Source organism: Gadus chalcogrammus, chromosome 6 (assembly GCF_026213295.1).
Source record: "Gadus chalcogrammus isolate NIFS_2021 chromosome 6, NIFS_Gcha_1.0, whole genome shotgun sequence".
Lineage (NCBI taxonomy): Eukaryota > Metazoa > Chordata > Actinopteri > Gadiformes > Gadidae > Gadus > Gadus chalcogrammus.
In genome coordinates this window covers 17,638,228-17,664,515 of record NC_079417.1, presented here as the reverse complement: position 1 = coordinate 17,664,515, position 26,288 = coordinate 17,638,228, and the positions used below count along the sequence as shown (strand labels likewise).

The 26,288-nt window shown below is 51.0% G+C and overlaps 1 protein-coding gene across 1 annotated transcript in view; it reads left to right on the top strand.

Annotated features, from left to right (window-relative positions):
- The first annotated feature begins 4,618 nt into the window (after positions 1-4,618).
- LOC130384026 (membrane-associated phosphatidylinositol transfer protein 2-like) overlaps positions 4,619-26,288 on the top strand; it is a 32,780-nt gene continuing 11,110 nt past the window's right edge. The window contains 16 exon segments of the mRNA XM_056591999.1: positions 4,619-4,800; positions 10,380-10,594; positions 11,599-11,720; positions 12,252-12,485; positions 12,956-13,059; positions 13,061-13,301; positions 14,669-14,767; positions 17,265-17,369; positions 17,466-17,530; positions 19,046-19,290; positions 19,779-19,968; positions 20,266-20,385; positions 20,718-20,938; positions 21,382-21,557; positions 23,334-23,504; positions 25,671-25,835. Coding sequence (XP_056447974.1) covers positions 4,723-4,800; positions 10,380-10,594; positions 11,599-11,720; positions 12,252-12,485; positions 12,956-13,059; positions 13,061-13,301; positions 14,669-14,767; positions 17,265-17,369; positions 17,466-17,530; positions 19,046-19,290; positions 19,779-19,968; positions 20,266-20,385; positions 20,718-20,938; positions 21,382-21,557; positions 23,334-23,504; positions 25,671-25,835 — 2,551 coding nt within the window. The 5' untranslated portion in view covers positions 4,619-4,722.

Genomic DNA, 26,288 nt, shown 5'->3' with positions numbered 1-26,288 from the left:
TTGTGCCGCGGTTGTGTCTGAGGGCCAGAATGATTGAGCAACGCAAGGAATGCCACAGAAAGGAGTGGGAGATGGATGAGGTGGACTGAAGGCAGGGGCGTACTGAAGGCAGGGGCACACTGAAGGCAGGGGCGTACTGAAGGCAGGGGCGTACTGAAGGCAGGGGCGTACTGAAGGCAGGGGCACACTGAAGGCAGGGGCACACTGAAGGCAGGGGCGCACTGAAGGCAGGGGCGCACTGAAGGCAGGGGCGCACTGAAGGCAGGGGCGTACTGAAGGCAGGGGCACACTGAAGGCAGGGGCGCACTGAAGGCAGGGGCGTACTGAAGGCAGGGGCGTACTGAAGGCAGGGGCACACTGAAGGCAGGGGCACACTGAAGACAGGGGCGTACTGAAGGCAGGGGCGTACTGAAGGCAGGGGCGCACTGAAGGCAGGGGCGCACTGAAGGCAGGGGCGCACTGAAGGCAGGGGCGCACTGAAGGCAGGGGCGCACTGAAGGCAGGGGCGCACTGAAGGCAGGGGCGCACTGAAGGCAGGGGCGCACTGAAGGCAGGGGCGCACTGAAGGCAGGGGCGCACTGAAGGCAGGGGCGTACTGAAGACAGGGGCGTACTGAAGGCAGGGGCGTACTGAAGGCAGGGGCGTACTGAAGGCAGGGGCGTACTGAAGGCAGGGGCACACTGAAGGCAGGGGCACACTGAAGGCAGGGGCAGTGGGGGATGGAGAGGGACTGAGAGACAACGGACAAACTGTATGAATGAGGGACAGTAAAGAAAATGATATAAGGGCCGTAAGCCCTGATGTGAGCGTCGAGCTGCGATGTGACTTCTAGAACCTTCTCCTAGTTCACCCAAAGAGAAGCTTGTTAGTGCAGAGTTGTATTCAGTTGGATTAAAGTTGGATTTGGAATTTAAAATCCTAATAGGTGAGTGTAATAGGATTTGAATAAATGATTAACCTAAGATTTCTTCAGTATTTGATAAATTCCCTGAACTTGTAAAGCGGTCTCCCCTGCGGCCTGTCTGACCATGAAAGATGTCTCTTATCACGGGCAGGATCACAATAGGCTCGTTGAAACGCCGCCACGCGTCGGCGGTTAGTGGTTAGTGGCAGCATCCCAAACTCGGCCCTAAGCCTGGGCCCTCACAGACTCGTCCCTCAAAAGGGCAACGGAAACCTCCCCCTCCCCGTACTAAAACAGTTTTTAAATAGTTACTTGACAATAAACCCTGGGATTATGGTTGGGGTGACTCATCCAGGACCTGATTGAGCGGTCTCGTCAGGGGATTCTGCTTCCAAGGCTCCAGCAACCCGTTTAAGTCCTAGGGGCCCGAAGGGGCCCTTAAACGGGTTGCTGGAGGGTTGCTGAAGCCTTGGCTAGGACCCGCCTGCGTCCTCTCCTCATCTTCTGCTAGCCTACTTTTCGTTGCAGTCCTTCCCCAAGAGCACCGTTATTTTAGGCAGGCCGCGGTTGTACCGCTCAGTGAGAGGGGGGGCCGGGTTCTGGGGGGGGGGGGGGGGGGGGGGGGGGTTCTGTGCGCAACAAGCACATTGTGCGGCAGAGGTTTCAAAGGGAACTGGAGGACAGAGCAGGAGCAAGGCGGTAGCTCTACTGACCCCATCGCTGCTCCTCCTTCACACCATGCAGGTGGCTGATGTGGGACGTCCCAGATGGGGAGGCAGCAGTTGTGGCACATTTACATTTATACCTACATTAAGGGCATTTAGCAGACGCTTTAATGCAAAGCGACTTACAATAAGTGCGTTTGTCAGAAAAGAGAAACCACTATATAACTCTGTCGGTACAGTAAGGATGTTCATAGAACCAAGTGCCAAGCAGCACTAACAATGGTTAGGTTAACCCATTCCCCGTACACAAAAAAGATAGGTAGGATAAGATGCTACATAATGCTAAGTACTATTTTTAAGTGCAAGGATGCGTACAACATACAATAAGTGCTTAAGAGAAAATTTAACCCAGGGTCTTTTTCGACAGGAAGACCCATAAAATAAGCCCTCCAGATACTGATTTTCTTTGGGTTTCGTCATAGTAAAAATCTCCCCTCTTGATAATTGGCCGTTTTAAATTAGTTGGAGCCTCTTTTATATTATTTACGGTAGCTGGTAATCGACTTGTGTGGACTTCCTGGAAACATGGACCTACTGGTAAGGCACAGATTTGGAAAATAGTATTTTTGTAAATCACTCCCGGTAAGCTAAATAAGTTGTTGACGCTTCGTTTTATGTGTAGGGACCCTAATTATGCAACTGCAGAGTTTGGTGCTATTTTGAGCAATATTAGAGGTTAAAAAATGCAGATTTGTTCACTGTGCCTCTAGCCAATAACATGGAAGCCATTTGGGCTGTAACATTGCTCCGGGCAACTTTGGGCAAGCTCTATACTCGATTATCAACGAAAAAAAAGTGTCTGGAGGGCTTATTTAATGGGTCTTCATGCCGAAAAGACCCTGGGTTCAATTTTCGCCGGAATTACACTTGGTGTTTGTGGAAGCTGGTGGCATGCTGCATTTACTTCATTAACTTCACAGATTAAAAAAAAAAAAAAAACACGTCAGATATTGTCCTATTGGATAACGACTATGATAATAATGGAATGATTATATAACTGATTATTCTCATCAAGACATTCTGCTAAAAAAAAGCCTAAATCATGACCCATTTGCCAAGGAGAATTCGTTTATATTCTTCTGCACCCCCATTCCTCCAAAACCCACTCATTTTCATGCATTTGCATGTTTGGACCAGTGACGATATTGGTCAATAAATGCTTTTTCTCCAGAGGAAGAGCATGAAAATGGTCCTCATTGCATGACACAATTGTGAATATTAACAAAGCAAATAAATGACTCTCAAAAACAGCCTTTGTTGGTTGTGGTCAGCAGAGATCGCTCATGTTGCTAGCTGGCTTCAGATTGCCTGGGAATCTGCTAGTCTGGGAGCGTGAGGAAAACTGGGTTCTACAAGGCTGGTTCAATCACAGAAGGGCTCAGGTGTGGGGGTCTTCTCTGAATTGTGCGCACATGAGGGGAGGAGTTTAAAGAAACATTGTGAGTTAAACTTACAATTTGTTTATTAGGTTGTAAAAGTTAAACTTGGAGCTGTTGGTTGGTCAATTTGAGAAGTCTTAAGAAATGTGTTCACATTGGTTGGTTGAACCTGACAGTATATTTATAAGATATAGTATTTCTTGGAGGTGGTCATATGAACAGATTTGCCTTGGTATCGGCCCTTTACACCCGGGATGCAGCATTAGCCTTGATAGTCCCCTACACCCAAAATGCAACACCAGCCTTGGTATCAGTCCCCTACCCCCAGAATGCAACAGTAGACTTGGTATCAGCCCCTACACCCAGAATGCAACGCTAGCCTTGGTATCAGCTTTGTACACAAGCTTTTGTGGCTCAGTAAAGAGGGGGAGGTGAATTCTGAGTAATAACGTAACACACTGGATCATGATGAAGGAACAGTGCGGACATATTGCATAAAACTACCAAGCACAACATGGAGGGCAGGTTTAGTAATCCATGGGACCAACAAGTCTAAAATGTAAACTATTCTTTAAGAAATTCACACATTCGGTCTTCATTGAAGACTATTAAATAGAAGTGCTTTGTAATTTCAACCGTAGCATAATTGATCAGCCTAAGTAGGCCAACAAATAATTAAAAAAAAGATACAACTCCGCAACAAGCAAACAATAAAGGCCAACAAATGTATCCATATACATTTAGTGACCGTGGCAGCCACTTCAATGTTTTGGATAAACGGTCAACTCTCTGTTTTCATGCACTGCATGTAAATCGTTCAGGAATAATGTGGGTAATTCTGCAGAATTATATTTACATGGAGCAGTAAACCTGGGCCTTATGTGGCAATTAGAGAGTTATGTAATTCTCCCCAATGCACAACAGTAATCCCTCTTATTGCTGAGCTTTGCCATGTGATGCTGCTCAAGGTGTGCGAGGGACCTTCTGTTATTGCCTTTGTTTTGGTCAGCGAGCGGCGACCGGCCGCGGGGCGGTCTGCTGCCTATAAAAAGCTTCACCCTTGAGCCCGGACAACCGCGCTTGTTACTGGGAGCTGCACTTGGATGCTGGTGCCGTTATACAGCCGATTCCCACGGAGAACCTTCTGGTCCGAGGAAACCGCGCGAAGTACTGAACGCAGAACGCCTCGTCTGTTCGTCTTTGTCCCTGCAGGACTGGAGTATAATCGACCTGTGAATACTTTATTGATGGATTGGTTTTTTGTCTGTGTTTTGTTGTAGGGGCAGATTTAGCTGTCGTTTTATTCAAGTGTTGTTGATTGACATGCCCTCGAGCGTGCTTCCTCAAATGTATCGGGTGTGATCAATATAAATGCAGTGCTGGAATATATGCAAGCTAAAAGAAGAAGTTATGTAATCAGAAATATAGCGTTATGCAGCGTTGTCCCAATATTTTCCGAGCCTCACGGTCCGTCGCTCTCCCCTTCCTTCCCAGGCTCCTTCCATGCGGAGGCTCCATCCATGAGGAGGAGCTGATTCGGACGGGTCACAAATAAGAACCCCCCCCCCCCCCCCCCCCCTTCCCCTTCCCCCTCACCCCTTCCTCTTCTACCCCCTCTTTTCTTCTCCCCTCCCTCTACACCTCCCTAACTCCCCCGAGCCCCGTTGGGTGGTCACCCTGAAGACGTCCCACCTCCTCCTCCTCCAGCGCCATCATGCTGATCAAGGAGTACCGCATCCCCATGCCCATGAGTGTGGAGGAGTACCGCATCGCCCAGCTCTACATGATCCAGGTGAGCCTCTTACCTTGGTGATGAGTGTGCATTCCTCAGAGAAACGGGGTATCATACTGCCGGACGCAGCGCTGTGATTGGGCCTTGCCAAGGGGAGGAGACATGCCAGAAGCCCGGAGAGCTGACTCAGGTTTTACAAGCGGGCGGGGGCTGAAGAGGACAGGCTGAAATTTGTTTCAAAAGTGCATTTCATTTTTGTTTCTTTGCTGGAAATGAGGGTAAAGCCATCCAGTGCATTTGAGGTTGGTGCTGAAGGCTATATCTTCCTGGATGACTTGTGAATAATAATAATAATATTAATAATAATAATGGCTACAACATGAACTGATGCATGTTCAGGGAGCTAAAGTGGTAGACTAGGTGTTAGTAGAAAGTTCAAAACCAAAACATCCCCAACAGATACTATTTAATCGGTGTGTTGGTCTGTATATGAGCGATGGTACACTTGCTATCAGGAATGAAAACATGATAAGATCACAGGAAGCTTAAGGGGGCGAGCCTCCAGCGTCAGCAAGCCTCGTTCTACCTGAAATGCTGTCATGCAGAAACATCAATTTTAGTGTGCCGACCCACTCAGACAGGTCGTTGTAAAGGGAGGATGTTTCCCAAAGCGTGCCGATTGCTTACAGAGTTCACCCCGAGCGCATCACAGTAAGGAGGAAACAAAAGGTTCTAGTGTTCCTTCGACCGAGGAACAGCTCTGGACTCTCTTCTGGGTCTGTTTCTATTCTGGAAAGGATTGTGTCCTCCCGCACTCCATCCCTCCCACTCTCCCACTCCCACTCTCCCACGCAGCCGCTCACTGTACACACGGGGCGGGTTGGGATGGAGAAGGGATAGGATGTAAGAGGGATGTCTTTGCAAACCAGATCACTGGTCATTGTTCAGCAGATGCTGGTTCACTCAAACAACATAAATAATGAACATTATTCAAATCGAACTGACGTTATCAGATTTTCCCTGACGCACCTGTAGTTCCTGTGAAGTGGCAGGTGGGTAAACTCTGCATCCTGAAGAGGCATGCTTAGGGAGTAGGACACCTCGTGTTAACCACTCACCTGCCATGGCCCAGTTTCCTCAGTTCAGTGTTTCATGGTGTTCTGGGTGCAATGTGAAGGACGTACTCAGCAGAAGCCTCCCATAGCGGCTGCAGCGTGTGCCCATCTATTCCCGGCTCTCTGCAGCGGAGCCACCAGGCCAGGCCGCTGGGTTACTGTAGTCAGAACCGCGGAGGCAGAGAGGGAGGACTACACTCTGCATGTTAGAGAAGTAAAAAATGCGGATGATCATTTCACATGAACTTTTCAAGGATAGTCCATGCTAGAATGCGCGGACTATCCTGCGTAAGTATTGTCGATTTTCTAAGAATAGCTTATTTATCTGGAGCCGGTGGATGGCCTTTAGATGCAGCTGGTGCAGAACGCGTGGACTGTAAACGGCGAGCCTGTTTTTACCAGTCAAATGAAGTTCTGCAGGCCCAATCAAGACGACCGTTTAATGGGATCAATAGAGCGAGAATGGGCAGGTTCAGGGGGAAGCTGGCCTGAACCTACAGAAGTAGGAAATCACACTCTGTATTTTTACATCCAAGGTCAGGGTCTGAGGTAGGCATGGGCGTCGGGCGATATGGCTGAAAGCCATATCACGATATAAGTTGTTCATATTGATCGATAAATATTAATAATTTGAATGAGCTAAATAGACTAGGAATGAACATGCTGGATTTAAATACTTCTGCTTAACACTTAATATGACCGTCCACTGTTCTTCTTTGATAAACACTCCAATGTCGATAAAACAATGAAAAACACTCAAATATTGTAAAAAAGTATGGAACCGTGTTCGTATAACAAACCCAGATTCGGTGGTCCAGTCCCTTATAGATATGTATTGAACATGTTTTATATTGATATTGATCAAAAGTCTATCACGATACAATCATTTACTGTTTTATGGCCCAGGCCTAGTCTGAGGGTGGGAGAGTCAGGCCCTGGGACATGTATGGTATTGGTAGCTGTAGACTAATGTACACACTTAAAAATAGTACCGTGTAGCATCTTATCCTAGCTATCTTTGTTACATACACTTGGTACTTGGTTCAAAGAACACCTTTACTGCACAGTTAGCGATATATTGTCGTTTCTCTTTTGTCTGACATTGGATAAAAGCGTCTGCTAAATGCCCTGAATGTAAAAATATACTCTGCATCGCTAAATTTGAAGTCTAAATACGTCTATTATTCATGCGTGGATCAAAGTGGAGGAGAGGGACCTGCTGACGACGTGTTGTGTAATCCACTGACGTATTTAGGCCTGCCTTGTGTTGCGCTACATCTTCATAGTGTCTACTTGCACCACCAAAGTGCCTTACTGTATTACTCATGTTTCCCAGAGAGCCCCAGTGCTAGAGGTTCAGCACTCGCTCTAGGAAACGAGCCGCTTCTCCTCTCCGCCGCGCGCCCCAGACGGTAGAGGAAGAAAGGAGAGAACCTGGGAACTCTTCCATTAGTGACCGGCAGTAACCCCCCCCCCCCCCCTGCAGCCCATGCCGATGCCAGGCTTTTGTCGCCACGGCAACCGTGACATTGCCGGTGTGTGACGGTGGTCAGGTTTTTGACCACCAAGAGGGGAGGGAGAAGAGGGAGAGATAGAGAGGGGGGGAGGGAGGGAAGGGGGCTAGAGAGATTTTTAAAAGGGATTAGAAAGAAAGCAACTTACTTTTTTTTCTAAAGTTAAAGGAGGACTGTCGAGGGTAACCATTCACCCTCTCCTCATTGCAAGGTTACCAGGGCAACTGCAGCATGGAAACAAAACCCCGGGGGGAGGTTGACCCTGGAGCCAATGCCGGGCACCCTGCGGGCTGGGGGTGTGATGCCTTCACCGTCTTCAGTGACTGTGTCTTATGACCTTCAAGGGCCGCCTCCTCTTTCGTTGATGGTCAACAGCAGGTTCTGACAGCGCTGTGCTTTTGGTTTTGTGACACAGAGTGCAGCTCGAGTGCAGGATGTGAGGGGGAAGTGACGCCTGTACGATGTATGGGTCGCAGTGTGGGGGCTGAGCTCTGTCTGGTCCAGGAGCCTCTTGAGGGGAAACAAGCCGACAAGGCCTCAGCGGTGGCGGTTACATGAGGCAACCAGGACGTGACCTCACGCTTCCTGCCAGCGAGGCCTCTAGTTCCCCTCTGCACACACGCTCTTATCAACGCTGCAGAGCATATAGGGTCCGAAAAAATATTTACATTCAATTTTTTAAAAGAGCTCACTCATCCCAGAAGACGAAATAGTGGAAAATGTCGAGTGTGTCGACTCTATGTTGATGTTTCCCTGGCATTTTTATTAGCTGTTTAAAGACTCCACTAGTCCTGGGATTCTGTTGGTAGCACTGGGAGACATGGGTTTGGGTTCAGCTCCTACTTTCTGCTCCTTCTCAACCAAGGACTAAATGAGGCTTTAAAGAAGGACTGTTACTTTCCACGAGTCCATTTCCCTCCAAACCTCTTTCCTTATTAAGTGGACGACCAAAAACTATGTCTCTGACTCTGTGTGTCTGTATCTGCGTCTCAGTCGCTCTCTCTGTTTGGCTCTCAGTCTCAGGCAGTGGGAGGAAGAGGAATATATACCAAGTTTTTTGGCATACTTAGAGGTTGGCAATATAATTAGCATCATGCCTTTTCCTTCCTCATTATAATTTATTTTAGTTTTGCATTTAATCATGTACTCATCTTTTCAAATGTAAGCCTGCCTGACCATGTATTTAGTACCCGTTTTTATATGATTTTAAAATCGCCATGCTTGTTGAGCTTGAAGTGGAACTCCAGTCCTAAACGTTGAGCTGTTGGGTCTTCATGGGTCCTGGGTGGATGTTGTCTCTGGGTTTGAAGGTATTGAATGGTAATCGTTGCTTCGGATTGTTATTCGCTGTTATGGCATCGCTCAGCATTGTAAAATTAGTGTTGCAACAATTAGTATATCAATCGGTTCTACAGATAATGTATCAAATCTAATTTCGATAATTGAATTAAGAGTTCAAGTTATTTATTTGTACAAGAATAGTACTAGCTACATCATGTCTCAGTTCAATAAAACATGATGTTCATGGATCATTATAAAAGGAAAAGTTAGGTTTTTCTGTGGTGCTTGCATATAAAAGCAGCCGTTTTAAGACCTCACTGGTAGATGAGGACGAGTGGTTGGGCGGCGCTGAGACGGTCATTTCCGGAACACAAGTACCAAATGTCTGAACCCTGAGTTCACTGGGCTCACATCACGAAGAGGCACACTTCCTCCTGTCTGTTCTTAAAGCGTTCAGGGAAGCAGTCGTTACTGTGACGACACTGCAGTGTGTGACATCCTTAAGCCACGCACAGGGCCTTCTCTCTCGTGTGTGTGTGTGTGTGTGTGTGTGTGTGTGTGTGTGTGTGTGTGTGTGTGTGTGTGTGTGTGTGTGTGTGTGTGTGTGTGTGTGTGTGTGTGTGTGTGTGTGTGTGTGTGTGTGTGTGTGTGTGTGTGGTGTGAGAGATGTAAATAGAGAGAGGGTGGGGCACCAGGATTGGGTATTGGGGCTTCCTGCTTTGCAAATAGTGTTTACGTGACTCCAGAACGTCGGCTAATTATGGGAATATACAAATGGTCTACCAACGTTTGCCAAAGTACAGGCAGGCTGAACTAGGTCAATGAGGGCCTTGTGTGTTCAGGCTTCACCGCCTCCAAAGGAAACCCTCAGGGTGGGTGTTTGTGTGTGTGTGTGTGTGTGTGTGTCTTTGTTCAGAATGTTTTTAATAAAGCTGGGAGGAGCATTAACCAGAGCAGCACTGGGCCGGAATTTGGCTCGGGAGGTAGAGCGGGTTGACAACCGCAAGGTTACTAGTTCGATCCCAGACTCCTCCTAGCTGTCGAGTTGTCCCTACGAAAGGCACCTTACTGCTTCCGATGATCAGGGTGTCGCCTTGCATGGTTGACACCAGCCGTCGGTGTGTGAATATTAAGCAATATTGTAAAGCATTTTGATTGGCCGCTGGTTAGAGAAGCACTGTATATTCAGTCCATTGAACATCAGGGCTGGGTAAAAAAAATCGATTTTATCGATTTTGGATCGATTTCATTAAAATGTTGTGATATCGAATCACAGGGCATGAGATCGATTTCTTTTTTCATTTTTTTTTCAGATTTCTTGTTACCATTATTATTTTTGCACTTTTATAAACAATGCCTTAATGCAATTTGCAGTGAATGTTGTAGTTCAGGTACAATTTCAATTGCAATTCCTTTTTAATTTCAAAATTGCACTTTTGCGACTTGAGACAAGTTTAAACTGTCCAACTTAAAAGTTTGCACTTAAAACCTGTTGTTTAAGGTGAAGAGAAAAAAGAAAGTGCATTTGTATTTTGTAACACAGTTGAGCCATTTTCATTATTTAAGAGCAGATTGAATCGAATCATGATTAATCGATTCAGAACCTTATGAATCGAAATCGAATCGATTTAGGACATTGGCCACGACACCCAGCCCCATTGAACGTGTAGCACTGCTCCCGCCCCCCCTCCCCCCTCCCCCCCTCCCCCCTCCCCCCTCCCCCCTCCAGAAAAAGAGCCGTGAGGAGACCTGCGGCGAGGGCAGCGGCGTGGAGATCCTGGAGAACAAGCCGTACGAGGACGGGCCGGGCGGCGCTGGCCAGTACACCCACAAGGTCTACCACATCGGCATGCACATCCCCAGCTGGTTCCGCTCCATCCTGCCCAAGGCCGCGCTGAGGGTGGAGGAGGAGTCCTGGAACGCCTACCCCTACACCCGCACCAGGTGACTCCCCCCCCCCCCCCCAGTACTCAGTACTCTCTTATCCGTGAACCTGTCAGAGGAATGCGTTGCTTGGTGTTTTGTGAACTCAACTGAGCAGTTAGGTTGTTCAAGCGTCTTCTGAGGACGCGTGGGTACACATCCGTACGGGCGCCCTCAACAATCATGGAACGAAGGAGGACTGGTGAGCGTCTGGTGGCGTCCTCTCTGGTCTCTGCTGCACCAATTAGAAAAACAGACCCCCGGTCAGCCAGGCTTTTCATTAGTGCTGGGGGGGGGGGGGGGGGGCCTGTGGAGGTCTGGAGGTGCTGACAGGATATTGACATTTAAGAGACGAGCCGCCAGCTGCTCTCCTGCCCTGTTTGATGTCGGCCACCTCTTAATGCTCCGGCTGGGCCCGCCTCATTGGCGACCCAGGGGGCGTCCTGATTGGTCGGTTTGAGGGCGTCCTGATTGGTCCGTCCAGAGTGTATCCTGATTGATTGGTCTGTCCAGAGGGCATCCTGAGCCAACACAGAGTCATCCAAAGGGCCGCTGCATCCAGACCATCCATCGTCATGTTGATGAAACGGGGGGGGGGGCTCTTGGCAGCAGGCTCCTCACTCTCCTTCTCAACAGACAGGGAGGAGGAGGGCCCTGGCGCTAAGGGAGGGAGGAGGAGGGCTGTGGGGGTGGCCTGGCTCCAACTCTCCCTGTGGAGAGGGAGGAGGAGGGCCGTGGGGGGGGGTGGGAGCTGTCATGTCTTTTCAAAATAGCTTCTTATTCTCCAGCCCTCCGGCACTAAATCGGGCCCCCGTTTGTTTGTCTCGAAACGAGGGCTTATGTTTATTTGTGATGCAAGCACACTGAATGCATTGGATGTTCTAGAAGATAAAGCCCCCCTCCAGCTGGTCCAAGCATCATCGCCATGGACCATGATCAGCTTCTCATTATGTCCTCCTCCTCCTCCTCCTCCTCCTCCTCCTCCTCCTCCTCCTCCTCCTCCTCCCCTCCTCCTCCTCCTCCAGGTACACCTGTCCGTTTGTGGAGAAGTTCTCCATCGACATCGAGACGCACTACAAGCCCGATACGGGGAACCAGCCAGACGTCTTCAACATGGGGGCCGCTGAGAAGAGGCAGAGGACCCTGGGTGAGGCCGGGGACCCCCTCTGTGACCCCCTCTGGGCCCGTGCGCACTTGGAACTTAGCAGGCATCATGTGGTGTACGACGGGATGGTTGAGATGTAATGTTAAAAGCTGTCATATTGACTTCCTGGTTTATCAACGCGCCCGTCATGAGGTCTGGATGGAGGTGAGGCCCACTAGTGGTGACTGCAGGTAGCGCATGTTAGTGTTTATTTTTTATCATGAAGTATTGTATGGGTTTGTTTGCACTGAGTATTGATGACACCCAGTTATTATGTGGTATACGTATCATAGTGGCGTTCTTTGGTGAACCATCCACACGTTTTCTATTAGGATTACGATTTAACAGCCACCGTTTTTCTGAAAGAGAGCGGTCCCCTTGAGAGACTTTACTGAGGGTGTAACCCTGAGAAGACATTCAGAGCAGAGCCTTTCCTGCCCAACGCCGACCCCTCCATCAGACCTCCTGTTTAGAGAGACGATGAGGGCCTTGAGAGACGTCGTCCCCTCCTGACGCTGAGCCCCCCTCCCCCAGACCCCATCGACATCGTCACGGACCCCGTCCCGTCCCACGAGTACAAGGCGGAGGAGGACCCCCGCCTCTACCAGTCGGCCAAGACGCAGCGGGGGCCCCTGAGGGACGACTGGATCGAGGAGTACAACAGCGGCCCCGGCGACACCCCCGTCATGTGTGCCTACAAGCTGTGCAAGGTGGAGTTCCGCTACTGGGGCATGCAGTCCAAGATCGAGCGCTTCATCCATGACGTAGGTGGGTACCCCCGACGCCCAGGTCCGTTGAACCCCCATGTCCCCCCCCCATCCCCCCCCCTTGCAGCCCCTTCTATCTGATATCTGTAAGAATCCCTTGTGTCAAAGGCTGGGGACACGGCGGCGGACGAAACTTAACCACGTTTTTATCAGAACAAACTTATCTGGAAACTTGCCTTTGGAGGCTTGCTTTGTAACCAGGGAAACCTCTCTTCATTTCCTTGTTACCAAGGGAACGTCGTTTAGTGCCTTGTTACCAAGGAGACGGAACACGAAGCTTGGCTTGTTACCAGGGACACCTTTTCCCTTTGCCTTGTTACCAAGGGAAACCTCCTCCCCCCCTCCTCCCCTTGCCTTGTCACCACGGTAACCGTATGTACCGCCTGGTCGCGAGCGGGACCGCCACAGCAACACACACTGCCCCCCCCCCCCCCCCCCTGTTTGAGCTTCTCCCCTGCTGCCTTGCTCCAGGGCTGAGGAAGGTGATGGTGCGGGCCCACCGGCAGGCGTGGTGCTGGCAGGACGAGTGGTACGGCCTCACCATGGAGGACATCCGCCAGCTGGAGCTGGAGACCCCAGCTGGCGCTGGCCACCAAGATGGCCCAGTTCAGCCAGGCGGAGGAGGCGGCGGAGGCCCACGGCGGAGCCTCCTCGCCGGGGGACGCCGAGAAGGAGGCCGGCGGCGGCGGCGGCGGCGGCGGCCCGGAGGCGGAGGAGGGGGGGGGCGGCTCCTCCGGGGACACGCTGCACGCCCGGGGCCCGCTCACCAAGCAGTGGTCCACCTCCTCCCGCTCCTCCCGCTCGTCCAAGAGAGGAGGTGAGGGGCCCGGGCTGGGCTGGGGGTGTTGGGGTTGTATGGGGTGTGCCTGTTGGGGTGAGGGGTTTTGTGTGTTTGTGTGTGGGGGGGGGTGTGTGTGTGTGTGTGTGTGTGGGGGGGGGGGGGGGTGTGTGTGTGGGTGTGTGTGTGTGTGTGTGTGTGTGTGTGTGTGTGTGTGTGTGGGGGGGGGTGTTTGGGTGTGGGGTTGTAGGGGGTTGTGTGGGTGTGGGGTTGTAGGGGGTTGTGGGGTGTGCGTGGGTGTGGGGAGGTGTGTGTGTGTGTCTGTGGGGATGGAGGTGTGCGTGTGTGTGTGTGTGGGGGGGGGTGTTTGGGTGTGGGGTTGTGGGGGGTTGTGTGGGTGTGCGTGGGTGTGCGGAGGTGTGTGTGTGTGTGTGTGTGTGGGGATGGAGGTGTGCGTGTGTGTGGGTTGTCAGTGCCGTAACAGGTCTCTTTGGTGTACGTCGGTGTTATTGTTAGATTACAGCACCGGTGTTTTCAAAAGCTCTTCCTTTTGAATTCCAGGGAGCAGTTAAAGTGAGAGCCGTGTTCCTACTGTCGGAGGGCTTCCTCCATGCGTAGCTCCGTATCCGGGCTGTATTCTCCACTCACCCCCTCCCTCACCCCACTGCCCCCAAGGCAGCGCTCCACAGCTATTTTTAGCTGCAGCGGCTCTGACATCACCAGCCACATGTCAGGACAGCCCCCCCCCCCCCCCCCCCCCCCCCCCTCATAGCCTTATCTCTCTCCCCCGCTCTCTCTCTCTCTCTCTCTCGGTCTCTCTGTCTCTCTCTCTCCCCCTCGCTCCCGCCCGCCTCTGCTTCTCCAGGTTATTTTTAGCTGCGGTGACATCACGGGGCAGAGGAGGCGGATTGCCCCCCCCCCCCCCCCTCCACCACTGCCGCTTTCTCCTGTGTGCTGACAGCCACAGCTGTGCCCCCTTCACCCTCTACCCCCCCCCTCCCCTACCACCTCCACCCCTCCACCACCACTGTCCTTCACACCCTCAAAGCACAGATTTAACCTGGGAGGATGACCTCTCCTCCCCCTCGCTCCGTCCTCATGATACTGATGGCGGGGGGTTGGGGCGGGGGGTTGGGGGGTGGGGGGGGGGGAAGTCTTCACTCTCTGAGTCTGATGGACAGGGTTGCCTCGTCATTGTTTGCCAATTAATAATAGGATAATATTTGAACTAGTCAGCAGGTGTGTGTGTGTGTGTGTGTGTGTGTGTGTGTGTGTGTGTGTGTGTGTGTGTGTGTGTGTGTGTGTGTGTGTGTGTGTGTGTGTGTGTGTGTGTGTGTGTGTGTGTGTGTGTGTGTGTGTGTGTGTGTCAGCGGTCCACCCGGTAAGCTCTGTGCTCTGTGTTCCAGTGAGCCCGTCTCACCACAGCATCTCTGAGTGGAGGATGCAGAGCATCGCCCGCGACTCGGAGGAGAGCTCGGACGACGAGGAGTTCTTCGATGCCCACGGTAAGGCGCCATTTCTGGCAGTGTGTCACACTGCCAGAGAAAGAGACACGCACAGGCCATCGCATGCTTTACAGGGTAACAACAGGCCGGGTGTGCTGCCATCTAAGGGTAAATCAGAGTACTACCCATCAAGCTCCAACGCACCTCCGGTCCCCACAAAGGGGCGTTCTCGTGGGTTTTGGTCTGCACTGACCTTTGATAAGGGAGAGAAAATAAAAGCTCTGTCCTCTGCTCTCTCTCCTACGTTTTTCCACCCTTAAGTGTGTGTGTGTGTGTGTGTGTGTGTGTGTGTGTGTGTGTGTGTGTGTGTGTGTGTGTGTGTGTGTGTGTGTGTGTGTGTGTGATGGGCAAGATAAATCTTAGCTACACATTCTGAGGGTGCATAGGAGTGTTTTGTATAGCTAATTGCTAGGCAGTACGGTGGTGTGTGTGTTTTAACCTCTAGATGGCACCAAACCCCCAGATGTGGCCTGCATGTATTTCTGCTTTAATGTTAGCTGCTTACCTGCTCTGTCCCCCCCCATCCCTGTCTGACTCTGCATGCATCTTTTCAATCACAGATCAGTTCTTAAGCTTCTCAGATACCCAGCATGCATTGGGCCTTCAGATGCAATAGATGAGCTGGGGCTGGCTGGCTTGACCTGAAGTCAGACTCCTGCAACACTTTCTCCCGTCCGTCTCCTTGGGCTCATCAATCGGTCGATCGGTCCCTCAATCCCTCATGCTGTGAAGCGCACTTGACCTCCCCTACCTCCGCCTAACGGCATTAGTCATGAGTCTCCTCAGGCTCACGGCGGGCCTCAAAGCGTACATGTGGAAGAATGACTTATTAACTCCTAGTTATGCCTGTATTGATTTATGGATAAAAGCCACTTGCCGAACTATGCCCTATTTTAATGTTGCTGACGTAGTCTTCCTTATCAAGTATTATGATTATTCATCAAGTGATGAATAAAGATGAAAGTGGGTTGTCATGGATGCATGTCAGAAAAGTTATTCGGAAATCATTAAAGTATACTGCCTTATGTATTCATTTGACCGTATTCATTTTGTGAGTTACAATATCGCATTGAATACCGTTCAGTACTATCAGTCAACCACATTTAAAGTTGCAATGTTACACAAGCACTATTGCATACCCCCTTATTTAAATTGTTTGATTATCAAGAAACAATTACAAGTACGTTACTAACAAACGCATACCAGTGTCCATAAAGCATGTGAACATTTATTAAGGATGGCTCCTTTACCTTCATATCATATACAGAAAACATATTTTTTCAAATTTAAAAAGAGGTAAACTAAAATAAATCAACATTCCTTCTTTTAGGATTTTGTTAGCTTATATTAGTTGGCATTAGTTCGATTTAGGAAGGATTGGTTATCTGCATCACTGACACCCCAGATACGGTAATCAAAAGAGTCCTTTACTTTGGACAGCCGAATCCCTGTCCTGATACTTTGTGTGTCATAGAGATGGGAGAAGGTCCATGTTTAGTCAGATTTATGGATCGAATCCTCGTAGTATTGCAACACTGAGGTAGAATGTTGTGCTAAAAAACACAAAGTTATTCTACAATGACATCATTCCAATATAATATTAGGTATATGCCACTTCTTCCATATAAAATCAATTGAGGGCACATCATAACCACATGAATCCATACTTATAAAATCGCACACAACATATCTTATCGCATATTACATTTATGTGGACATAACTGCAATATTTATAAAATCGCAATGCATGTCATCACAGCACTCTTAATGGTTTGAATGTTAACGTATGGTGAGGAAGTGGCTTATTCACGTCCCCATACCGAACAAAAGGTTGACCGGTTGACCATGTTGACCCTCGCTCAACGTTACACCCTCATCAGTTATCTTCCACAGTGTGGGCCATGCAGGCTGGTTCAAACGATCCCAGAGTTACCGTCCACAGTGTGGGACATTCATGCTGGTTCAAACGATCCAAGAGTTACCTACCACAGAGTGGGCTATGCAGTCTCGGTCTGGTTCAAACAATCCCAGAGCTGTTCAGATCTGTGTGTGCACATCCTCCCAGGTGGGCTGGGATGATGCTGCACGCCATTTAGGGCATATCTTGGAATCTTGAGTAGGAGACGCATCTGAGTACAATAGCCATCGGTGGGGGAACGATGTGTAGGAGGAAGTGATGTAATCATACAGGATGTTCCTGCTGATGGAGCGAGTATCCACCGCTTAAGACTCAACTGCAGTCTGCAGTTAATAAGGAACCCTTCCTTATGGAGGGGATAACAATGTCTTATTAAATCAGAGGGTTGTTGCTTGGTTGAGTAAAGGCCTAGTGATCAGTGAGGAGGTGTGTTCTAACAAGAAGCTGGTTGTGTTCACCTTGGGATCTGAAGGAGAACATATATAACATGAAGGTGACCAATGACCATGAGTTTTCTCCTGTACCTCCAGAGGAGAACGTAACATGAAGTTGACCCTGAGTGTTCTCCTGTGTCTCCAGAGGACCTGTCGGACAACGAGGACGTCTTCCCCAAGGAGATCTCCAAGTGGAACTCCAACGACCTCATGGACAAAATCGAGGCCGCCGACGCAGACGGGACGTCGGGTAGGAGCGAAGATCTGCCCCGGTGTTGAAACACCTGATTCTCTGTGACCTTATTGTGGTTAAAGTTTTTCTTTCTGTGTGTGTGTGTGTGTGCAGGTGAACTCTTTAAGGAAATGACAGTGGACTATGAAAGCACCGCCAGTGAGGAGCGACTGGACGAGGTAGGCCCACCTGTCATTCTGCGAGGTCTTGGTCTCAGCAGAACTCCGCTGTGTCCTCTTTTAAAGGTCTCAAGGAGGGTCCGATCCAGAGGCAGCTGCTTAACATCCTGTATTTTATTTTACTAAACAAAAGGTGCGGTCAAATCGAAGAAAGCACAGCACAACTCTTAAACTAGGAACGGTTGCGTTTAAGAGTAACACCACATGAAAATGAATCTGCCGCAACAGCGCCCCCTGCTGGAGAAACGTGGGTCATTGCAAATGCTATTTCTGCTCCGGGATTGGAGGTGGGCTTCTGTCCATCAAGCCTCTCTGTCCTCTTGTGTTCAGATGCGTGGCCCTGTTAGAGGCCGAGCCGCTAGCTCTACCATTCCCACCATCACCGTTACCCGACACCAGTCAGTAAGTAAACATGTCGTGGCCCCCCCCCCCCCCTCCCCCTGTGCCCTGCTGCATTGTGGTCCTTGAAGTAGCTTCTGATACAACCTGTCCCAGGGAGCTGGTTCTCCCCTCTGCCCAAACCCAGCTCTCCCCCCGACAACTCACCTGTGGAGCTGCCCCCTCGTGTTTGTCCGTGACCTGTGACCTGTGACCTGTGACCTGTTACCCGTGACGTGTTTGCTGCTTCTCTGAGAACTGTCCGACTATCTGAATAGCGTGGCTGCTGTCGTTGTTTTGTTGTTGTTTATTTGGGGGGGGGGGGGGGGTCCGGGTCCTGTTTGAAGAGAGTTTGAGGATGTATCAGAGGGTCTAGAGAAGCCCCCTGGTGGGCCATGAACCTCCGTTTGGAAACACGATGAGAGCTTTGAGGTCTGTTCACCATTTTCCTGCTGCCATGAGGCCTTGACAGCGGTTTAAATGTAGGAATTGGTTGAACATTGTTGCTCTTTGTAAATATTGGAACCCTTAAGGGAGATGTAAGGGTGTCCAAAACAATGTTTTATCCCAGCATGCACTTGGGCTTGTCCTGAACACGCCCCCTTTATAAAGTGTATAATGTTGGAGGTCAAGGGGATGAATGGAAGCCATGTCAACATTCCAGAACAGCATTGAAGTGGTTGCGTATGCCTCTTTGTCCAGCGGTCAGTTTTTGTAAAGATGGACACAAAAGCTGAGCGAGGGCTGGTCTTGAGTCAGCACAATCACTCCATAACTCCCAACAATTATGATACCGGCAGCAGGACTGTTACTGATGGAAAGGTTAAATGATCATCACTGCAGTGAAACAGCTCCGCCATGAGGGCTGGGCCCTGATCCACTTGGTATTGTGTTAGTCAATTCCTGTGTATTTGTTTGAGTTTTATTGTCATGCTTTTTTTTTACCAACAATTTTCGTTGCCCTTCTATTGTGACCTTTAACAAATCCCTGAGCTACCTCATCATCCCGGTCTCTTCTCACCTGGTCTTACCTCTGCATGTGTGTGCGTGTGTGTGTGTGTGTGTGTGTGTGTGTGTGTGTGTGTGTGTTTGCATGTATGTGTGTGTGTGTGTGCATGTATGTGTGTGTGTGTGCAGGACTGCTCGTCCCAGCAGGGTCTGCAGCCCTCTAACATCCACGTGCTGATTCTGGTGCTGCACGGGGGCAACATCCTGGACACGGGCGGGGGGGAGGCCAGCAGCAAGCAGGCCGACGTCAACACGCTGAGCGGGGCCTTCGAGGGCGTGATGCGCGTGCACTACCCCACCGCGCTGGGCCGCATCGCCCTGCGCCTGGTGCCCTGCCCCGCCATCTGCGCCGAGGCCTTCAGCCTGGTCTCCAAGTGAGCACACACGGACACGCACACGCACGCACACATGGACGCAGGCATGCTCGCACGCACGGACATATACGCATGCACACATGCACGCCCGCATGACGCACAGACACACGGGCATACGCACACACTCACGCATACACATACGCTCGCACACACACACACACACACAGAAGTACATACATACATACCTACACACACACGCGCGTGCACACACACACATACACACACACACTCAACAACAAATTAACATGTGTAAACAGATATTTATTGTACACACATATATAGAAAAAAAGGCCATATACAGAGGGTAAATTAAGATTCAAAGGGCCTGTGAAAAGCACTGAGGAATCAAGGTTTATTTTTGCACTGCGTTTCTCTGATTGGCTGCCGTCTGGTTGATAAACACGTAGATATAAACCCAGACTCATAGGCTCGTGAGTGCACCACCACGTCAGGGTTATTATCGTAACACACGCTGCTCTGTGCTGCAGTCTGAGTCCGTACAGCTACGACGAGGGCTGTCTGTCCAGCAGCCAGGACCACATCCCCCTGGCCGCGCTGCCCCTGCTGGCCACCTCCTCGCCCCAGTACCAGGAGGCCGTGGCCACCGTGGTGCTGCGGGCCAACCAGGTGTACGCCGACTTCCTGCGCTCGCTCAACGGAGACTCCTTCTCCGGCCAGGTGAGCTCCACGCACTGGGAACCTTGATGGGAGCCTGCACTGGGACCATGGGAAGATACATGCAGTGGGAGAATGGGGAGAGTCAGAGGGGCCCCAAAATGCAGTGGGGGTAAAGGGGAGAGTCAGAGGGGCCCCTAAATGCAGTGGGAGTAAATGGGAGAGTCAGAGGGGCCCCTAAATGCAGTGGGGGTAAAGGGGAGAGTCAGAGGGGCCCCTAAATGCAGTGGGGGTAAAGGGGAGAGTCAGAGGGGCCCCTAAATGCAGTGGGGGTAAACAGCAACTGGTTCTTGTCCTCAGGTGTGTCTGATCGGGGACTGCGTGGGTGGTATCCTGGGCTTCGACGCCCTCTGCACCAGCAACCAGACGGTGAACGAGAGCCAGAACAGCAGCCGCAGAGGGTCGGTGGTCAGCGTGCAGGTAGGACCCCCCCCCCCCCCCCCCCCCCATTCATCTCTGATCCATGAGGCCACCTCTTATCAATCTCTCATCCATGAGGTGGTCAGGCTGCAGGTAGGAAACCACCTCTCCATTGTCCCTTATCCATGAGGCTCGCTAGCTAGAACTGCCTTCTATCTGTTCCACCGTCCTCTGATGCCTTGCTATAGTTCCTATAGGGGAACGTCCCGTCTGGAGCGTATCGGCTCGCTGGTAGACCTTCATCCTTCTCCCGGGGTGCTCTTGAGCAGCCCCTCCGTGATGAAGCTCTCTTCCTGCCAGTGAAACGGGCTCCCCTCATCGTTCTGTAACAGGACCAGGACCTGCTGTCTCCGGGCTTCATGGTGCCCTGCGGGCAGGGCCTGATGTCCCCCGGCCTGGAGGCCAGCCGCCACCTCAGCCGCAGCAACATAGACATCCCCCGCTCCGGCTCCTCGGCCTCCGACGACACCAAGAAACCGCTGACCCGCAAGAGGAGCGACTCCGGCACCTACGAGGTGGACACCATCAAGCAGCACCACGCCTTCCTGTCCAGGTGGGTGTACTGTGTGCTGTGTGTGCTAGTTAATGCTAGTCAATTAACTAGCATGGTGATGCACTCAATGCATCTCAATGCATCTCCAGCACATAATGCTGCTCCATCTCTGTCTCACTATCACTAACTTTTTTTCAACTTGACTTTACCGTTTCTTTCGCCACTCTAAATACTTCGTGGCATTCACAAACAGCAGGCTAGCTTCAATTGACTTGCATTGACTAGCATTTACTAGCATTTCTTAGCCTTGACTAGCATTGAATAGCATTGACAAGCCTTAGCTAGCATTGACTAGCATTGACTAGCGTTGACAAGCATTGACTAGCGTTGACAAGCATTGACTAGCGTTGACTAGCCTTGACCAGCCTTGACTAGCGTTGACCTGCCTTGAGTAGTATCGACTAGCATCAACTGCTTACTAACTACTAACTGACTGCTTCCAGCCTGCACTCCAACGTGCTGCGCAGCGACGGCGTGTCGCGGCGCTCCAGCAGCAGCACCATGCTGGACGCCGGCGCCCTGGGGAAGTTTGAGTTCGAGGTGTCAGACTTCTTCATGTTCGGCTCCCCCCTGGGGCTGGTGCTCGCCCTGCGGAAGACGGTCATCCCCGTGATGGACGGTAAGCAGGGAGGGGAGGGACAAAGGGCTCCTTTTCGATCCTCACTGACCCAGGGTCGGCGGCCGTCAGATCGCTGGATGGTCTTCATTGTCTTTTTCTGGAAACGCGTCTTTGGATTCACAGTACGAAACACCAACCTAGTGGAACATCCAGGACAGGCAGACAGCGATTACACAATCAGCTTCAAATAGAGTATATAAAACCGTATCTGAACCGCTATATCGTTGGTAAACGGGAGTGGGAGAGCGGACCAAGTGTTCATCAGTGCCATGATATGTGGGGTAAAATAGTTCTTATAATGTTGCGCTTGGCATGGTGCAATTCTCAGATTGCCTCAGTGAGTGTGTGTTTGAGCAGGGAGCAGGATGAACACATGAACTTAGTTTGGTGCAGCGTCATGGGAGCGGAACAGAGAGTGAATCTGAGAGGGGAGTCTCCAGGACCTCCAGGCCGTGTGGAGACGCTCTGATATCTGACTTCATCCGCCTGCTTTGTGTTGCTCTTACTCGAGTCAGATCATATGCCCTTATGAGGAGTAGAGACACAGGACATGATAGCGTAGGAATCTAATATGGCGGTGTTCCACCCAAAGCAAACAGCACATCGTCTCATGTTTGAGGAAAGATAATCCTGTTCTAACAGAGCAAAGCACACAGAGTAGCAGGCGTTTCTTTGGATCCTGGAAAATTTCCCAAACCTTATTTTCTGTCTTTTATGTTTAGTCCTCACAGGCCTTTAGGTCAGGCTATACTTTCACACGCAAACGAAAGAAGGATTAGGTCACACATTCTCCACTAGTTTCAAGGTCCCCGGGGTTAAAGTTGATGATTGGATAGGGGTTTAGTTTTAAGGATTCATCTCAGAATACAGCAGACTGCATACACCATTCACCTGCTGTAAATAAACACAGGTACGCCTACGAACATGACCTTCGAATATGAACCCATGAACATGAACCTAGGCACATGAACCTATCAACATGGTTGTCTTTTGTGTGCACACGTCAAACTGGCAATGTGAATGCAAACCAATATAAAAGATAAGGATTCCTATATTTAATAGATAAGACAGTCCTCATGCTACATTAGATGTTCTTATGATGGTCTTGAGGTTCAACTTTCTAAAGTTTAAGAGAAATAGAATAGATATTGTAGCAGAGGATTTCAGTAGATGCACAGTTCTCTTCTCTCTCTACCTTCCTCTCTCTCCCTCTCTCTCTCTCTCCCTTTCCCTCTCTTTCCCTCTCTCTAAGGCCCCGTTCACACGAAGCCGATTTCATGGCGAAACCGCAAAGGTCTTGTACGGTTCGGCCTTCCGTACACACGAAGCCGGCGAATCCGCTGACCGAAACCGCAAACTTCTGAAACCACCCTCGGAGGTGGTTTCAAATCTACCCGGTTTCGTTTTGGATTCGTGTGTACGCCTGAAACCGACTGAAACCGCAAACCATGACGTCATCGCCCCACCCCTCGACCTCCTAGCCAATGGCTCTTAAGCCCCTGGAGTCTCAGAAATCGCATGCGAGCATGCGCATAAGGGCAGCCTTTATGCGCATGCTCGCCTCTTCTTCTTATTTCCTTTCTTCTGGATTTCTGTACCAGAAGCAGCGCCCCTTATGGGCCTGGAATGTGTACTACAGCGTTTCTACAGATCTACCCGGTTTCGCTTGGCTTCGTCTTTACGGAGATACTCGCACGTTTCGACTTCGTGTGAACGGGGCCTATAAACCTGTTCCAATGCCAAAGCTGTAACCAGTGTCTCTCCGTCTCCCCCTAGTGGCCACGCTGAGGCCCGCGTGCCAGCAGGTGTACAACCTGTTCCACCCTGCGGACCCCTCGGCCTCTCGCCTGGAGCCCCTCCTGGAGAAGAAGTTCCACCTGCTGCCCCCCTTCAACGTGCCCCGCTACCAGCGCTTCCCCCTGGGCGACGGGAACTCCGCCCTATTGGGTGAGCCCCGATGGATGCAGCCCGTTGATTAGATACACTCGGGCCAACACGATTGGGGGCGGCATGTGGCTCATGAGGTGGAGCGGGTTGCCAGTTCGACCCCCGACTCCTCCCAGTGTCGAGGTGTCCCTGATCAAGACATCTAACCCTGACTTCTCCTGCCGAGCTGGCTGTCTCCTAACATGGCTGACACCGCCGTCGGTGTGTGAATGTGTGCATGAATGGGTGAATGTTAGGCAGTATTGAAAGCCTTTTGAGTGGCCGCTGGTGAGAAAAGTGCAGTATAAATGCAGTCCATTTCATCTTCTTCTTTTTTTGCGATGAGCTCTCCTCGCCGACCACACCCCTGGTCCTCTAGGGTGTAACGGGGCTAAATGTTATGTTGAGATTCACCCCAACAAGATGAAGATCATCTTAGGTTCACGATGAGTAGGGCGTAGGCTGTCTGGGAACCGGGAGATGGAAAAGGGTTCTCTGCGGGTGTGTGTGGCGGCAGCGTACCGCATGCAGAGGTCTAGAGCTCCACCCGGCTCCCATGTCCTGTTCCTCATCTGTTCTTCTGTGTCTTCCTCCTTGTCCTTCCTCTCCTCTCCCTGTTTCCTGCTCCTGCGTCTTCGGGACCCGGCCCCCTAACTTCCTGAACTCAACCCTTACCCCACCTCTCACCCCATCTCTCACCCTGCCTCACCCCCTGACCTCAACCCAACCTTTACCTCACCTCAAACCCTACCTCACCCCCTGACCCCAACCCGATCCCTACCCCATCTCTCACACTACCTCACCTCTCACCCTACCTTACCCCCCCCCCCACACCAACCCCGCCCCTACCCCATCCCTCACCCAACCTCTTCCCCTGACCTCAACCCCACCTTTATCTCACCTTAAACCCCCACTCCTACCTCACCCGGACCTCACCCCACCCCACCCCTCCACGACCCCCACCCCTACTTCAACCCCCCCCCCCCCCGGTAGTGGAGACAGTGCAGAGCAACGCCCCCCTGCTGCTCGACCCCGCCCCTCCCCTAGCGCTGCGCTACCCGGAGACCATCAGCGAGACCTGCTTCCCCGTGCCGCTGCTCCACTGGCCGGACGGGCCCCCCAGGGCCCCGCCCGCCGCCCCGGAGTGTGTGTAGCCTCTCCTGTATCTATCACCTCCGGCCGCCTGCCACCTCCCCATCCCCATCACCGTGCCGGCTCCGCCGCCATCGCCACCTCCCCATCCCCATCTCCGCGTGTGTGTGTAGCCTCTCCTGTATCGGCCCCTCCGTCACCTCCCCCGGCCCCATCCCCATCACCGCGTGTGTGTGTTTGCTTCCTTCAGTGTGTTTCATCGCCTGTCCTTTCCCCGTTTCCACTGCTTTGGTTTGCTCTGTTGTGTCGTGAGTGAGGCACGTTCAGGGCATCTGCGATGTTGATAGTGAGTGCATCTCGCTGCCTAGTTCTGCTCTCTCTGTGCCAGTGTGCACGCTCCCCCAAGTAACCACTCAAATACGCAGTTTACTTGATGAAGAACAAAACCGATTCTCAAAGAAATGTTCTGAGTCGTTAGCAAACTGGTTCTGAGGAGGACCCTCCGATATCGGTCTCTCCCCGGATATGCCAATATAAATATATACTTGGAAACGCAAAAGTTACACTTATCCCCAACCTGCTCATGGAGAAGCTGGGTGACCTTCTAAAACATGTGTGTGTTTGTGGTCTTGTTTTTGTGTGTTCTTGCCGCGGTCCTGCGGTCACAAGGTCACAAGCGTTTCTTTTTGATGACCTTGTTTCAAGCGGGCTTTGAATGTGTTTGCGCTGAATGCCAATCCCATAATGTTTCCACGGCAAGGTCGGTATGAGTTCTATGACCTCTATTAGTCATTTTAAGGTCAAAATGCTTGAATGACTAATGTTCACTTGACCAGATCACAGTACTATCAGCACTGTGTGAGCATACAAGACCTTCAGGGCTGTATCAGAGATCGTCTACATCTGGCCGCTCCGTGGAAACCTTAAGGGCATGTCTTCATATAACCACAGTGTTTCCACGTCTCTTCGTAATCCCAGTGTTTTACGTCTCATCTCTGGGGCGCCATCGCCACCCCTTGACCATCCCTTGTCGTCGTCCCCCCTCCTCCCTGGGGCGTCTGTGTCTAACGGGATCTCCTTGTTTTGGCTCAATAGCGGATGTTGTTCAGTCTCATGGTGGTGTCTTCATGGACAGTTCGAACCCCACCTCCCCCGTACCGGGCCCCCACTCCAGGGGCCTGCGGCGGGCCAGTGAGGTCAGCATGGCCAGCCAGGTGTCAGGGATGGCAGACAGTTACACTGCCACCAACATAGCCAACAGTAAGTTATCACCCCCAACATGCTGCACTCCTCTCTCTCCCTCCCTCTCCTCTCTCTCCCTCTCCCTCTCACTCTCCCACTCGCAAAAAACACTCTCACGCTCCCTTCACTCTCTTTCTCTCTCTTTTTTATATCTCAGCTTCTTCTCACTCTGACTCTACACACACAGTATCTCCAAACAGGAGATAACAGGCTAGCAGAATCTAGCTAGACAAACAGGAGCTAAAGAGGCCCGCAGAATCTAGGTAGATAAACAGTAACTAACCAGGCTAGCAGAATCTAGCTAGACGAACAGGCGCTAAACAGGCTAGCTGTTTAGCGCAATTATTTTGTATGTTTCATACGCGTGTCATGGAAATCGTAGAGGGATCCCAAAGAAGTTGGACCATTGACTTCATTGGCCAAATATGAATGAATGCAAATCCTTGACCAAAGACATGGTCCAAGTTTTAC